The 15,724-nt window shown below is 52.2% G+C and overlaps 1 protein-coding gene across 2 annotated transcripts; it reads left to right on the top strand.

Moving 5' to 3' along the window:
• Positions 1–351: 351 nt before the first annotated feature.
• cpeb2 (cytoplasmic polyadenylation element binding protein 2) lies at positions 352–15,427 on the top strand (the record flags this gene model as incomplete). Of its 2 annotated transcripts, XM_084444341.1 has the most annotated exons (11): positions 352–1,335; positions 3,400–3,669; positions 5,929–6,019; positions 8,509–8,559; positions 9,361–9,384; positions 12,083–12,256; positions 12,416–12,505; positions 12,771–12,889; positions 13,244–13,358; positions 14,144–14,325; positions 15,200–15,427. In XM_084444341.1, the coding sequence occupies 11 exons, from the start codon at positions 352–354 to the stop codon at positions 15,425–15,427; spliced, it is 2,328 nt and encodes a 775-aa protein (XP_084300467.1). The 2 variants fall into 2 exon arrangements, with proteins under 2 accessions (XP_084300467.1, XP_084300468.1); XM_084444342.1 differs by lacking the exons at positions 352–1,335; positions 3,400–3,669; positions 8,509–8,559; positions 9,361–9,384 and having other exon boundaries at positions 5,959–6,019.
• Between the last annotated feature and the right edge of the window lie 297 nt (positions 15,428–15,724).

Genomic DNA, 15,724 nt, shown 5'->3' on the forward strand with positions numbered 1-15,724 from the left:
GACCGCGCCGACTGTTAAGATAAACCCCTCCTCTCTCGTTATTTATAGGGATGTGTCATCTCCAGTAGGCTATTATTTTTCCACTTAAGACTGGGAACTGGAAGCCGCAATCCGGGTATAGCCTACATTTTCAAACCCACATTTTCACATCAATAAATGGGTGATTACGGGTGCGGCTTATTACAGGCAGCGAACACGGGCAGCACTCTCCTAGGCGGACGCGCTTTCAGATCCTACGCCTCCTTTTCTCCGGTTTCTATAGACCAGAGCCCCGGCTCGCCCTTGGTCTCGCGCAGTAGCGTCGCCGCCTCGTGCCCACCGTTCTCGTCAGCTGCTGCGCATCAGCAAAACATGCAGGATGAGCCTGTGGGGGTGACAACAGCACAACGACCCCCGACAACCGAGGAAAACAACTGCAACAACAACATAATCACCAAAGCTGGGAGACAAGTAAGCAACAACCAGCGCATCCAGTTGGTATCTTTCACACTGGACTACAACCAACTGAACCAGTGTCAAGAGTCCGATTTTGGCCAAGAGAATTTCTGTCCGACGCAGTCCATCTGTGACCTTCAGCACGACCGGAAAATACAGCAGCAGTTAAGTCAGCACACTGAGTTTAGCTGCACAGAGTCGCCCCCACCCATAGGGAAATTCAGTCACCTGCCGCAGAGGCAGCCCTACGCCGACCACAGCTCCACCGAACCCGAGCGCAGCGCACTACACCCGAGCCCTGCTCGAATCAGCGGCTCGCCAGCTGGGGAGGCTGACGCCGATGTGGAGGCAGCCGCCGAGTCGACATCGCACATTTCCGTAAATCCAATCAAGGTTCATATCCAAATGGACTCCCCCATCACCCACCATATAAATAACGGCAATGACAGCAACACCGGCAATATGTTGTCCGGAGTTCTTGGATCCGGTTTTCCGAACCTCCAGTCCCAAGAGATGCAGAATACGGGCTCGGCCTCGCCTCCCCTCCCTGGATTCGGAACCCCATGGTCCGTTCAGACAAGCTCCCCGCCACCTCCCGTCCCCAACTCGGTCAACCCCATCCACGCCAACGCGATTAACCAGATGCCCAACACCGAATCCGACAGCGGCTTCTATCCCAGTATCCCTTCCTCCATCAACCCGGCTTTCTTCCAGAGTTTTTCGCCCGTCTCGGCTAATCCCTGCCCCGGCATTAACGTGCAGGGCTTCAGCAGTCCTTTCTCGCCGCAGATCAACGTTCCTCAGCAGCCGCAGAGCCGCAGGTCCCCGGTCAGTCCTCAGATGCCCCCCCAGCACCAGGGCGCCTTCCTGCAGCAGAGGAACAACTACAACCATCACCAGGTAAGAGCCCGGTTGGAACTTAAAAAATATAATTCATAGTGTGGCAATGTTTTCAATGTGTCTCCCAATTTAGTTTAAAGCATACAAGCTGAAAGGATAGGCCCTAAGGCACGGGCTCATGGTTATAAACATGCTATTACAGCTTTATGCACTGGCACACAGACATACTGTAGGCCCTTGGAGATGAGAGGACCCCAGCCATCTCCACTAAGAAGGAGATGGACACCGTAGAAGGCAGGGAGAGACTGTCGCAACTGACTGAAAAGCTCAAAACAGTTCAATAACCATCATTTCAGCGTCACGCAACCCATTCAGAGACCTGCTAGGCAGCATCTTGTGACATTGCAGAGAAAAGTGTCCTTGTGTTAGTCCGTGTGTGTGTGTGTGTGTGTGTAATGTGTTCCTCCATGCAGCCTGTATGTGTTTAGGCCTATTATACATGCTTTTCATCAACCTCAACCCATGATGAACCAGAAGGCAAAAACAGTACATCTGTGATGAGGGCTTTGTTCTTTGGGGCAGTGAGGGAGGGGGGGGGGGGGGGGGGAGTAGGTGAGATTGTGTGTGGGTGTGTGTGTGGGGGGGGGGGGGGGGCAGTAGCTGAGATTGTGTGTGTGTGTGTGTGGGGGAGGGGGGGGGGCAGTAGCTGAGATGAGGAGTGACGGGGGGGGGGAGTAAAGAAAGAGAACGAAGGAGCGTCACTGAATCTCACCGTTGTTCTCGTCTGGAGGCCGGCAGTCACACAGACACATGATCCCCGGGTTGCCCTGAAGTCATGTGATCCCCTCAGTGGGCAGAGAGATCTGGTGCTGTCATTGGTGTGGTCCTCGCTGGGGCGCCGGCGTCAGCCATTAACCCTCTGGAACTTGTCCAGAAAGCTGCTGCTCGCCTGGTGTTCAACCACCCCAAATTCTCCCACACAACTTCCCTCCTCCGTTCCCTACACTGGCTCCCTGTAGCGGCTCGCATCCAGTTTAAAACTCTGGCGCTAACCTAGAGGGCAATGAAAGGAACAGCCCCCTCCTACCTCCAGGCCATGGTCAAACCCTACACCCCCTCCCGACCGCTACGCTCTGCTACCTCAGGGCGACTGGTTGCCCCATCACTCTGAGGCTCCTGCGGTCGATCGACACGGTCACGGCTCTTCTCTGTCCTGGCCCCGCAGTGGTGGAATGAACTGCCCAACTTTCGTCGCAGGCTCAAAATTCATCTCTTCAAGAAGTACTACAACAATCCTCCCGCCTAAGCACTTATTGTATTTTATTGTATTATATTATATTGCACTGTACTTTAGATTGCTATTCTTGCACGTTGCCTTCAGCACTAGATTATGCTCTTAGTCACTTGTTTTAGAGAGAAGATGCACTTGTGAGTTCTGGCAAGTAGTAGTACATTGGCTCTTCCTACGTTAAATGCAATTATTGTTAGTCGCTTTGGATAAAAGCGTCTGCTAAATGACTGTAATGTAATGTAATATGTGTAGGGTCACAGCGGGGGGTAATTTGACACACAACTTAGAAACATCAGCTTTAGCTTGGTAGGGTGGTGTGTCTGTGTGCGAGTGTGTGTGTGCGTGTGTGTCAGCAGGGAACCAGAAGAGCGAGAACCCTCCCCCCTCCACACACACACACACACACACACACACACACACACACACACACACGCCAGAGGAGGAGGGTGTGTCCCAAGTAGGTGATTGGACCTCTTCACTGAAGGCTCCATGTGTTATTAGGCCCTTATTGTCAGGCTTCACAAGTGACTGGCCTCTAATTTGCCTGCTCCCCTCATTATGTGTATTTGTGTGTGTGTGTGTGTGTGTGTGTGTTTGCGTGCATGTGTGTGCGTGCATGTGTGTGTGTAACGTGCATTGGTGGTGTCTGTGTGCACAGGATACTTAGCATTAGCCTTAAAGCCCTAAATCTTCTTACCAACCCACCCCTGTGCGCTCTGGGCTGTGGAAAAAAAACCGGATGAAACACACACAAACATACACACACACACACACACGTCAAAATAAACACATTTCACAGACTCCACCACCCCTCTCTCCTCCTCTCTCCGCAGCCCATGATGAAGCAGTCTCCGTGGGGCAGCCACCAGGGGGGCAGCGGGTGGGGCTCGGGGGGCGTGTCCTGGGGCCGGGACTACCGGCGCAGCGTGGGCGTGCCCGGCTCCGTCAGCCACGTCTCCCCCATGAAGAAGCCATTCTCCGGCAGCGTCATCGCCCCACCCAAGTTCCCCCGCTCCGCCGGGCCCTCCGCCGGCCCCAAGTCCTGGCTGGAGGAGAACCTGTTCCGCACAGACGGAAACAGCAACACGCTGCTGCCGCTGCAGGTAGGACCGGCTCTGTGTGTGTGTGTGTGTGTGTGTGTTGGGGGACCGGCTGTGTGTGTGTGTGTGTGTGTGTGTGTGTGTGTGTGTGTGTGTGTTGGGGGACCGGCTCTGTGTGTGTGTGTGTGTGTGTGTGTGTGTGTGTGTGTGTGTATGTGTGTGTGTTGGGGGACCGGCTCTGTGTGTGCGTGTGTGTGTGTGTGTGTGTTGGGGGACCGGCTCTGTGTGTGTGTGTGTGTTGGCTCTGTGTGTGTGTATTGGGGGACTGGCTCTGTGTGTGTGTGTGTGTGTGTGTGTGTGTGTGTGTGTGTGTGTGTGTGTGTGTTGAGGGACCGGCTCTGTATGTGTGTGTGTGTGTGTGTTGGGGGACCGGCTCTGTGTGTGCGCGTGTTTGTGTGTGTGTGTGTGTGTGTGTTGGGGGACCGTCTGTGTATGTTTGTGTGTGTGTTGGGGGGGTAGCGAGAGATAATGGACACGTGGGAGTGGGCCGGACACTGAATCATTCATTCTGAATCAGATATTTTGTCTGCGTTTTCTAAATGTCCAGTATGTCCAGTATGCCTGTGAGCTGAGCGAGACCGAGGCTGTTCTGATGAGGGGGAGAGTGGGTTAGAGAGCAGCCAGAGACCCCCGGGCAGCCAGGTGACGAGAGCTCCGTGCGCGTGGACAGAGACGGGCCCTCAGCGCGGCCGCAGTCCTCCAGCTCTGCACACGGCCTGGCCTTAGAGGAAGCACAGGCGGCCGGGCTTCTGGGAGGATCTGGGAGGGGCTTCACCTGCCCCAGGCCAGAAAAACACGCCAGTTATTTCCCTGACGCGCGTCCCTGCGCCGCTCTCCGTCACGCGGCCGCCGCCCGCCTTCTCCAGGAAGCGGGGACGGATTGTTTCCTTTCCATAAACAGCGTCCGACCCAGGATTCCTCGGATTCCGAGGCTCCTTTCCTTTCTTCTGCTTCCTGTCTCTGCGCAGTGTTCTCTGGCCGGCTGTGTGTCTCGGCAGGGTCCTGGTTAGAGCGTTTACATCACGTTACAGTCATTCAGCTGACGCTTTTTACCCAAAGCGACTTATTAATGATCGCATTTAACGTAGGAGTGGTCAGTGTGCTAGGCTACTACTCGCCAGAACTCACAAGCGCATCTCCTTTCTAAAACGCCAACCAGACAGCTATGCAGAGGGGAGGGAACAGAGGGGGGGGGGGGTTGAACACTCATCAGCCTTTATAGACCGTTGGCACTATTAGCGCACCATTACCGGACTCGTTTTTTTATACATGAGGTACATATCCCAGCAGTCCATTCTCACCAGATCTGTCAAGAGTGCCTGTGAGGCAGCCTGATAGTTACTAAGCCTAAACCACCCCCGCTACCAACTGGAACAGAATGTCCGATCATGCCATGTTCCCCTCCGCCACATACGTAGTAAACTGGCAGGTTTATGTTCCGAGCTGGGCTTAACTCTAGGTTTTTTTCCCCCTGTAAATATCCGTAAAGCCCAGCTATAAACGGGCCTGGAAGGAGCCGTGCCGTGGGGCAGTAATCTGGTATTATCCAACCTCCTGCTGCCAGCAGCGCTGACCGCCGGCTCACACTGCAGCCCGGACAAGCCGACCGGACGAGCTCGCCCGGGGTCGAGGTGTTGACTCTGTGGGCGTTGGGTCAGGGTCAGTCGTCTTGATGTCGTGGGTGTCAGACCAGCAGACTAGATTCTGTGTGGATCCTAATGTGAACAGTGTGTCGTCACTGAGGTGCTATGCGGCAGTTGTCTCTCCAGTCTGGCTGTTCTCTCCTGCGGTCTGAGTACCACCATGCAGGGGGCTCAGTCCTCTGGTGAGCTCATCACCCCCAGTCCCAGCTCTTGGGTGGGATGCCATTCCTGGATTTGGTGTCTGCTCTTTCTCTCCCTGTCTCTCTCTCTCTCTCTCTCTCTCCGTCCGTCTGTGGGAATGAGTCCAGGGTTCCGGGGGACTCCACAGTCTCCGTTCTGCTCACCAACATACCTTAGTACCTCTCACGTGAATAAATACGGAAAGAATTTTAATCCCTGCGTGTGCCTAGCCTACACTGTCATACACTCAGGCTTTTATAACCACGAGCTGGGTCACTACGGCCATGTGGTCACACGTGCTGCTGTGATGCGAGATTAAGATTAAGATGGGGCGGAGAGGGGGAGGGCAGTTTGTTGAATGTTTACTTTTACCAGTTTTGACCATTCTGCCCTTTCCCTCCCTCCATCCCTCCCTCCATCCCTCCCTCCTTCTGTCCAGGATCGCTCTAGAATGTACGACAGTCTGAACATGCACTCTCTGGAAAGCTCTCTGATTGACATCATGCGTGCGGAGCAGGACCCAATGAAAGGTGAGAATCCTCCTCTGACCGCACGCCCAGGGGGCGGGGACACCAGTGGGCGCAGGTTCAGCAGAGGAGGAGTTCCCTCTCTCTCTCTCTCTCTCTCTCTCTCTCCACCCCCCTCCCTCCCCCTGTCTCTCTCTCTCTTTCTCTCTCTCTCTCTCTCTCTCTGGACAGGCTTATTGCTCTCTGAAGTATGTTGTTTTTCACAGAGCAGCTTATTCTCTACCCACTGGGAGTACAGTATATTACTGGCACCACCACCAGCTGTGCCTCCAAATGACCTTCCAGCTCTGATCCTGCTGCTGCCGCTGCCGTTCTCTGACCTGGGCAGCACAGAGGGCCGGGTCAGGCTGCAGCACTTAGGAGAGGAGGGGGTTAGGGCCAACCTAGGACACTTAGAAGGAGAGGAGGGTAGTAGGGCCGACCTAGGACACTTAGAAGGAGAGGAGGGGGGTAGGGCCGACCTAGGACACTTAGAAGGAGAGGAGGGTGGGAGGGCCGACCTAGGACACTTAGAAGGAGAGGAGGGGGGTAGGGCCGACCTAGGACACTTAGAAGGATAGGAGGGGGGTAGGGCTGACCTAGGACATTTAGAAGGAGAGAAGGGGGGTAGGGCCGACCTAGGACACTTAGAAGGAGAGGAGGAGGGTAGGGCCGACCTAGGACACTTAGAAGGAGAGGAGGGGGGTAGGGCTGACCTAGGACTTTTAAGCTCCATTTCCTATTTCCCCATCTCATAGTACCGGCTCAACTTGATTCAGCTTGATTCAACTCTACTTGGTTTACCTTTTTTCACTGCGCTTTCAGAAGTAGAGGTGGGCTGGTAGGGACATTAGTTTAGACACTGTGGCGGGGACACTAGGACACTGTTTACTGGGTAGATCAGTGTGGCAGGGACACTAGGACACTGTTAGGGGGTTGATCAGTGTGGCAGGGACACTAGGACACTGTTAGGGGGTTGATCAGTGTGGCAGGGACACTAGGACACTGTTTACTGGGTAGATCAGAGTGGCAGGGACACTAGGACACTGTTAGGGGGTAGATCAGTGTGGCAGGGACACTAGGACACTGTTTACTGGGTAGATCAGAGTGGCAGGGACACTAGGACACTGTTCGGGGGTTGATCAGTCTGGCAGGGACACTAGGACACTGTTAGGGGGTTGATCAGTGTGGCAGGGACTCTAGGACACTGTTAGGGGGTTGATCAGTGTGGCAGGGACACTAGGACACTGTTAGGGGGTTGATCAGTGTGGCAGGGACACTAGGACACTGTTAGGGGGTTGATCAGTGTGGCAGGGACACTAGGACACTGTTTACTGGGTAGATCAGAGTGGCGGGGCTGGCCTTAGCCTCTTCTCTCACCTGTTGGACATCGGAGCAGGCGTGTAAAATGACTCCCAGTCACTGCTCTGCCTGGTGACTCACGGACCGGAGGCCCCTCGGATCTCTGTCACGGAGAGGAACATTTCATCAACTATTATTACATTAGATAAGTGGCCGTGTATATAGCCTACGCACGAAAGACCGTCGCATATGGTTTTGTAGAAGAATCATCTGTCTTTGTAGCGTACTCCTCCAAGCGGGAGGCTGCTTGGTTAGGTGTGGGCGTGGCCCCGCACTCCTGTCTGGGTGGAGTTTCTTGTTTTTCCTGTAGGAGCAGATGGAGGGGACACAGGTCACTAACTCAGCCCAGAGAGGGAGAGAGAGAGAGAGAGAGAGGGAGAGTCTAATTTTAGAAGTGTTCACACTTTCACACGCTGCCTGTGACAGCCTGGAGAGTGTGGAGCAGAGAGATTGGGGTGGGGGGATGGGAAGAAGTGGTGAAGGAAGGAGGGTTGTTGGGGGGGGGGGTTGGGGAGGGTCTCCGCCATTTATAGCCCTGCCGGGGCTAAACCAAGGGTGCAGAGGGCTAGCACCAACCTGACAGGGCCAGGGAATTGGGCTACATGCTACATTCTACCAGCGTAGGACATACACCAGCTTACTGACCTATATTCCCCGGGAGCTCAGTGAGCCGATCTGCCATTAGGCTCTGCTCTGCCATCGGGAGTGTTCTATATTCGATACGATAACAGAGGCATAAAACGACGTCGCTTTGATCAGCTGACTACTCGAAATGGACAGATCGGGCCGGGACGGCCGTGACCCCGGTTCGGTTCGGGGGCCCTCTCGCTGCACTCACAGGCTGGCATGGCGGCGTCGCCGGCTCAGTTTTGTCTGTAGTTGCTGGCGCTGCCAGTGCTGCCGGTCTGGGAGGATAAAGAGTGGTTTGTTCTGTGGTGGTGACAGTGGAGCTGCAGTGAACAATCATGTGAGAGGAGAGTTGCCAGCCTCACACACTCAGACACCGTGGCTGTGTGTGTGTGTGTGTCTGTGTGAAGGCCTCGCCCCGTCCACAGCTCTCCATCTGCTATGTGTGTCCTCATTCTGTGTGTGTGTGTGTGTGTGTGTGTGTGTGTGTGTGTGCGTGTGTGCGTGTGTGTGTCCTATCCCAGGCCGCGTGGGATGCCCTCACCCCGGGGCTGACGGCCTGCTCATGCTCAATGGTAATTATCTCTCCGTGGCTAGCTCTGCTGTGTGTGTGCGTGTGTGTGTGCGTGCGTGTGCATGTGTGTATGCATATGTGTGTGTGTGTGTGTGCATGCATGTTTCTCTCCTCCCCTGATCTAGACTCTGTCATGACTGGTTGGTATAGTTGAATAAAGCAGATAGCACAGCTTCTATGAAGAGCAGGGTTAGATGTACACTGATAAAATAGCTATAAAGAATTTGTAACAATACCCCTCTGAAAAATATATGCTATATAAAATGTATAGGAAAAGTGTATCTGTATGGCTGTTCTGTAAAATATGTTTGTAGGGTCAGCTTCTATAATAAACTAGGGGCTCTGTTATGCCAAGCGATGCTGACTATTAGGCCACATCCCTCCGTGAAAACTCATTAGCTAATCTACAGAAGCCTTACTGGACAAACCTAACCATCATGTGAACTCACCATGCTCATAGTGGGCCTTGTGATTTTAATCCTACTCACATATGTCCATCTCCTCACACCAGATAGAGACTGTGAGCTGAGATGGGAAAAAATTAGAAGAATGTTTTGTTGTGGTGCTCACATGATCGGTTGGAATGCCCAGTGGCTACAGAATCATGTGACCAGCTAAGAGTCATATGACCAGTAACAGGAATGCAGGGGGGTGTTTGGCACTGTCCTACTTCCTGTATATTTAGACTGGTCTGATGAGTTGGAGGGTTGTGATACTGGTCAGTACTGAGTGAGTCTGACCTGCAGAGTTCTGTGTGCTCAGTTAAAACCACTTCTTAACTGTTGCCTTTGTTCTCATGCAGCCCGGAGCTATGGCAGGCGTCGAGGTAAACCACCTTCCTATGACCTGTCTGTTTTCTCTGTGGCTTGTGTTACCACTGCTAATATTGTGTGTGTGTGTGTGTGTGTGTGTGTGTGTGTGTGTGTGTGTGCGTGCGTGCGTGCGTGCGTGCGTGCGTGCGTGCGTGCGTGCGTGCGTGCGTGCGTGCGTGCGTGCGTGCATGTGTGTGTGTTGCGTGTTTCATACACAACATGGTTAAATGCTACACAGCCAACCCCTAAACCTTATCTTTTTACAAACAACTGGTTTCCATCTACACCTACTGTATATTTGTCCCCTACATTCATTTGATTAGATTAATTAGAGAGATCGATAGGTCATTTATTGATCCCAGGGGGGAATTGAATTGTCACAGCAGCAATATACAAACACAAGCAAAGAAGCATTACATATACAAAAACACAATCTAAAACAGCCAAATTACAAGACCTGCCCTGAATCTGTTGCTTCTCATTACGATTATTATATTATTAAAAAAAAACTATTATGAATATTGCCTGTGCTGTATTTTGGCGTCAACATGTTGCTCTAGGTTAAAGGGCAGGTCACCCCAGATCCATATAGTCTTTGACTTGAAACAAAAAGATCAGCGAAACGTCAGCTTAAATAAACACCTTTCCTCAGAGCTAGAGTGTGCGTTTCTCCCGCTGGTCTCTCTCTGTAGTACAAGTGTGCGTTTCTCCCGCTGGTCTCTCTCTGTAGTACAGGTGTGCGTTTCTCCCGCTGGTCTCTCTCTGTAGTACAGGTGTGCGTTTCTCCCGCTGGTCTCTCTCTGTAGTACAGGTGTGCGTTTCCCTCGCTAGTCTCTCTCTGTAGTACAGGTGTGCGTTTCTCTCGCTAGTCTCTCTCTGTAGTACAGGTGTGCGTTTCTCTCGCTAGTCTCTCTCTGTAGTACAGGTGTGCGTTTCCCTCGCTAGTCTCTCTCTGTAGTACAGGTGTGCGTTTCTCTCGCTAGTCTCTCTCTGTAGTACAGGTGTGCGTTTCTCTCGCTAGTCTCTCTCTGTAGTACAGGTGTGCGTTTCTCTCGCTAGTCTCTCTCTGTAGTACAGGTGTGCGTTTCTCTCGCTAGTCTCTCTCTGTAGTACAGGTGTGCGTTTCCCTCGCTAGTCTCTCTCTGTAGTAGAGGTGTGCGTTTCTCTCGCTAGTCTCTCTCTGTAGTACAGGTGTGCGTTTCTCCTGCTAGTCTCTCTCTGTAGTACAGGTGTGCGTTTCTCTCGCTAGTCTCTCTCTGTAGTACAGGTGTGTGTTTCTCTCGCTAGTCTCTCTCTGTAGTATACGTGTGCGTTTCTCTCGCTAGTCTCTCTCTGTAGTACAGGTGTGCGTTTCTCTCGCTAGTCTCTCTCTGTAGTACAGGTGTGCGTTTCCCTCGCTAGTCTCTCTCTGTAGTACAGGTGTGCGTTTCTCCTGCTAATCTCTCTGTAGTACAGGTGTGCGTTTCCCTCGCTAGTCTCTCTCTGTAGTACAGGTGTGCGTTTCTCTCGCTAGTCTCTCTCTGTAGTACAGGTGTGCGTTTCTCTCGCTAGTCTCTCTCTGTAGTACAGGTGTGCGTTTCTCTCGCTAGTCTCTCTCTGTAGTACAGGTGTGCGTTTCTCTCGCTAGTCTCTCTCTGTAGTACAGGTGTGCGTTTCCCTCGCTAGTCTCTCTCTGTAGTACAGGTGTGCGTTTCTCTCGCTAGTCTCTCTCTGTAGTACAGGTGTGCGTTTCTCTCGCTAGTCTCTCTCTGTAGTACAGGTGTGCGTTTCCCTCGCTAGTCTCTCTCTGTAGTACAGGTGTGCGTCTCCCCGCGTCTTGCGGCGTCTGGGAACCCCGCCCACTGCAGCTTGTATCCACAGCCTCTCCCTCCCAGCCGCCAGTCCCCTCTTATCAGCTGTCAGCGCTGAGCTGGGCGGGACGCGCGCACAGCTGCCTGTCCTGGTCTCACAGTGGCACACCTATAAATACTAGATTGGACATAATCCTCCGTCACTTAAACACTTTATCTTGTGCCTCGTGAGCACAATGGTCGCCGCGACAGGTGTGAAAGATGTTTTTTTTTTTTTATAGACACCATTCATTTGAGTTTTATGACCTCAGAGACAACAACTTTGGTCGTCTATGACACGGTTCACGCTACCTACCGTTGGTTGGCTCTGTGGCCACTCCCTACCCCCGCATTGCTGAGTGTGTCCAACAGAAGGATGTGCTCACCTGTGTTGATGTCATGCCTGTACCTGCACGCGTGTCTGGAGGGTGTCTTAGGCTGCATTCCAAATCGCATACTTTTACTTTTTACTACCACTACTTAACATGCAGTACGCCTCCATTTACGACATACTACCTTGTCGTAATATTGCGCCTTGAAATTTGACCACATCCGTCGCAGTCCATAAAGCGACATTCGCCCACAGCCGGGATTCGTCGTGGCGCCTCCGGTGTACTTGTAGGTGACATTTCCGCTGCGCACAGGATTTTGGGTCAGAATAGCCAGAAAAGTGTGCTGGCTTTGCACACTGCAAAATACGACCGGATGTAGTAGGACATCCTGGTATTTTTGCCATACTGCATGAGGCATACTATGCATCGGGACATGCTACATCCTTTTTTGGCATACTATATAGTATGGAAGTATGCAATTTGGAACGCAGCCTTAGTCTTACCCGTGTCTGGGTGTGGTCTCACTTGGCTCCTCCCCTCTTCCTGTCCAGGCCGCTCCTCCCTCTTCCCTATTGAGGACAGTCTTCTCGACGACGGCCACGGCAACCAGGGTGTTCCAGGGGCCCTGGGCTCCCCCGGCTGTTACCCCCACCAGAACGGGGAGCGCATCGAACGCTTCTCCCGCAAGGTCTTTGTGGGCGGCCTGCCCCCGGACATAGACGAAGGTGAGCAGTGGGAGGAGCCACAGACAGATTCTCGGCAAGGCGGCAGTGGTGCTGATCTGCAAAGATGGTCTGGCTCTGACTGTGGTCCCCTCCTCCCCTCTCTCTCTCTCCGACACCTTCCTCTCTCTCCTCCTCCTCCTCCTCTCTTCTTGTCCTCAGATGAAATCACTTCCAGCTTCCGGCGCTTCGGTCACCTGGTGGTGGATTGGCCCCACAAGGCCGAGAGCAAGTCCTACTTCCCCCCTAAAGGTACAGCTTCAACTCCACCAACGAGCTCTGGAGAATCACATCAATAGATTTCGGTCCTAAATCTGACATGAGTGTGTCTTATAATTACGTCTTGAAGGAATTGATTTCAACGACGTGTAGCTGATTTTAACGTCTGTAGCATATCTTAGATACGCACGGTTGTGTGTGGATCGTATACGTGCGGGCTAAGCTTCTTTCAGTCTCCATTTCGGTGTTCTGTCCAGATTGTATTCCCTGAAGGGTGTGTTGTGTGTGCGTTGCCTAGGCTACGCCTTCCTGTTGTTCCAGGAGGAGAGCTCTGTGCAGGCTCTGATTGAGGCTTGTCTGGAGGAGGACGGGAAGCTGTACCTCTGCGTCTCCAGCCCCACAATCAAGGACAAGCCTGTGAGTCTACTGGCATTAATATAACATTATACTGGCGAGTTATACTAATATATGTACAGAAATCAGTATAGATTTAGGTATATAGTTATAATAACATATAAATATTACATTATACTGTCTAGTTATAAGATTTACACATTATATTGGCATTAGTGTGCCTGACATTGATATTGACAACAACACTAGTGTTTTCGTGACAGTATTGACTGTCTTGGGCTATCGGAGATGCTGAAACATTCTGGGAAATGTTCTGTGTGTGTGTGTGTGTGTGTGTGTGTGTGTGTGTGTGTGTGTGTGTGTGTGTGTGTGTGTGTGTGCGCGTGCGTGCGTGTGTGTGTGTGTGTGTGCCTGCAGGTCCAGATCCGGCCTTGGAACCTGAGTGATAGTGACTTTGTGATGGACGGCTCCCAGCCCCTCGACCCACGCAAGACCATCTTCGTGGGAGGGGTGCCCCGCCCCCTCAGAGCAGGTACAGTCCACCCTCTGTCAGGGTCTCCAGCCGAAAGAGTCTCTCCCCCTCTGTATTCAGCTGTCTGGTATCACCTCGCTGGATCAAAATGCTTGTGTTTAGGGAGGTGGCGCTGAGGGATGAGACAGAGAATCAGCTGCTGTGTTTTCTATAATTAGGAGCAGTTACAGTGCTGACAAGGTTGGCCTTGTGTAATCACCTCTAGAACAATTAATCCAACACCCCACACACACACACACACACACACTCCCCCCCCCCCCCCCCCACACACACACACACTCTCTCTCATCCCCCCCCCCCACACACACACTCTCTCTCACCCCGCCCCCTCTCTCACCTTCTCTTGTGTTACTTCTTCGTCTCCTCCCCCATCCTTCTGTCTCATTTTCTCTTTTGTTTTTCATTAACTCTTTGTTGTCCTCTCTCCTCTCCTCCCCCATGCCTGTCCTATCTACCACCCCTCTCTTTCTCTCTCTCTCTCTCTCTCTCTCTCTTTCTCTCTCTCTTTCAATTCAATTCAATATGCTTTATTGGCATGAATGTCAGGTCAACGATATTGCCAAAGCGTCAACAATACAATTCAATTATAACATGAGAAAACAAATTAAGTATACAACAAATTAAGTGAATTAACAGATAGATAGAAAAATAGGTCATAGGTCAATAAAGAGACAATTAACAAAAAATATATTCATATAAAATCCAGTGTATCAAATGTCACATTTAAAATAAATACATAAATTAACAAACAAACATAAACGAAAACTCTTTATCTCTCTGTCCAGTGGAGCTGGCCATGATTATGGACCGTCTATACGGAGGGGTGTGCTACGCAGGGATCGACACCGACCCGGAGCTCAAGTACCCCAAGGGGGCGGGCCGCGTGGCCTTCTCCAATCAGCAGAGTTACATCGCCGCCATCAGCGCCCGATTCGTCCAGCTGCAGCATGGAGACATTGACAAGAGGGTAGGCCGCCGCCCACCCCCTCCTCCCCCTCCCCCCTCCTCCCCTATCTCATTAAGAACAGAAGCCTGTTTTAGATGGTATTCCTCTCCGGTTTGGGAGTGAGAGCCCGGAGATCTAAGGAGGATTTGTGGCTCAAATAGAACAGGGTGTCTGTGCCATCATCATCATCATCACCACCGCCAGCTTCCTGTCAGTGGTTGGCTGCCATGGAAAGGAGAACGCTTGTTAGAACTGATTGCATTATAGCCTTGTCTCCAGTGACTTTGTTCTCAGCTTCTAACGAGCTGCTCTGCCCTGGTCACCCCCTCCTTCTCCTGAGCTTTCTGACCTACAATCTTTGTTCCCTCTGTGGCTTCACCTGTGCTGTCTCTATGCCTCCCTTCACCTGTGTTGTCTTCTCCCTCATCCGTGCTGTCTCTATGTCTCCTCCCTCATCCATGCTGTCTCTATGTCTCCTCCATCTCTCACCTGTGCTGTCTCTATGCCTCCCTTCACCTGTGTTGTCTCCTCCCTCATCCATGCTGTCTCTATGTCTCGTCCATCTCTCACCTGTGCTGTCTCTATGCCTCCCTTCACCTGTGTTGTCTTCTCCCTCATCCATGCTGTCTCTATGTCTCCTCCATCTCTCACCTGTGCTGTCTCTATGCCTCCCTTCACCTGTGTTGTCTTCTCCCTCATCCGTGCTGTCTCTATGTCTCCTCCCTCATCCATGCTGTCTCTATGTCTCCTCCATCTCTCACCTGTGCTGTCTCTATGTCTCCTCCCTCAACCATGCTCTCTCTATGTCTCCTCCATCTCTCACCTGTGCTGTCTCTATGTCTCCTCCGTACCTCACCCGTGCCGTCTCTGTGTCCCCTCCCTCTCTCCCCGGCAGGTGGAGGTGAAGCCCTACGTCCTGGACGACCAGCTGTGTGACGAGTGCCAGGGCGCCCGCTGCGGGGGGAAGTTCGCCCCTTTCTTTTGCGCCAACGTCACCTGTCTCCAGTACTACTGCGAGTTCTGCTGGGCCAACATCCACTCCCGCGCCGGGCGAGAGTTCCACAAGCCGCTGGTCAAAGAGGGAGCCGACCGCCCGCGCCAGATCCACTTCCGCTGGAACTAAGGACGCGAAGGTATCCACGGCAACCCGATCCGAAGCGACGGTCAAGGAAGAGAAAACGCCGCTAAGCAGGAAGGAAGTGCGTCGCTCTGCCTCTCTTACCCTAAGCTATCAGTATAGAATACATACAGTATACAGTATATCTTTTGTAGCAGCCAAAACACTACAAGCCTCAGTTTTTCACCAAACCCCCTTCACATCTCAGGCTCTGACAACTCTTTTGTGGTACTTTCATGTTTTTTAAAAGGAGATTTGAAAGAAAAAAAAAGAAGAAAAAAAGAGAGATTGATTTTTTGTAGT

Source organism: Borostomias antarcticus (assembly GCF_949987555.1).
Source record: "Borostomias antarcticus genome assembly, chromosome: 10".
Classification (NCBI taxonomy): Eukaryota; Metazoa; Chordata; class Actinopteri; order Stomiiformes; family Stomiidae; genus Borostomias; species Borostomias antarcticus.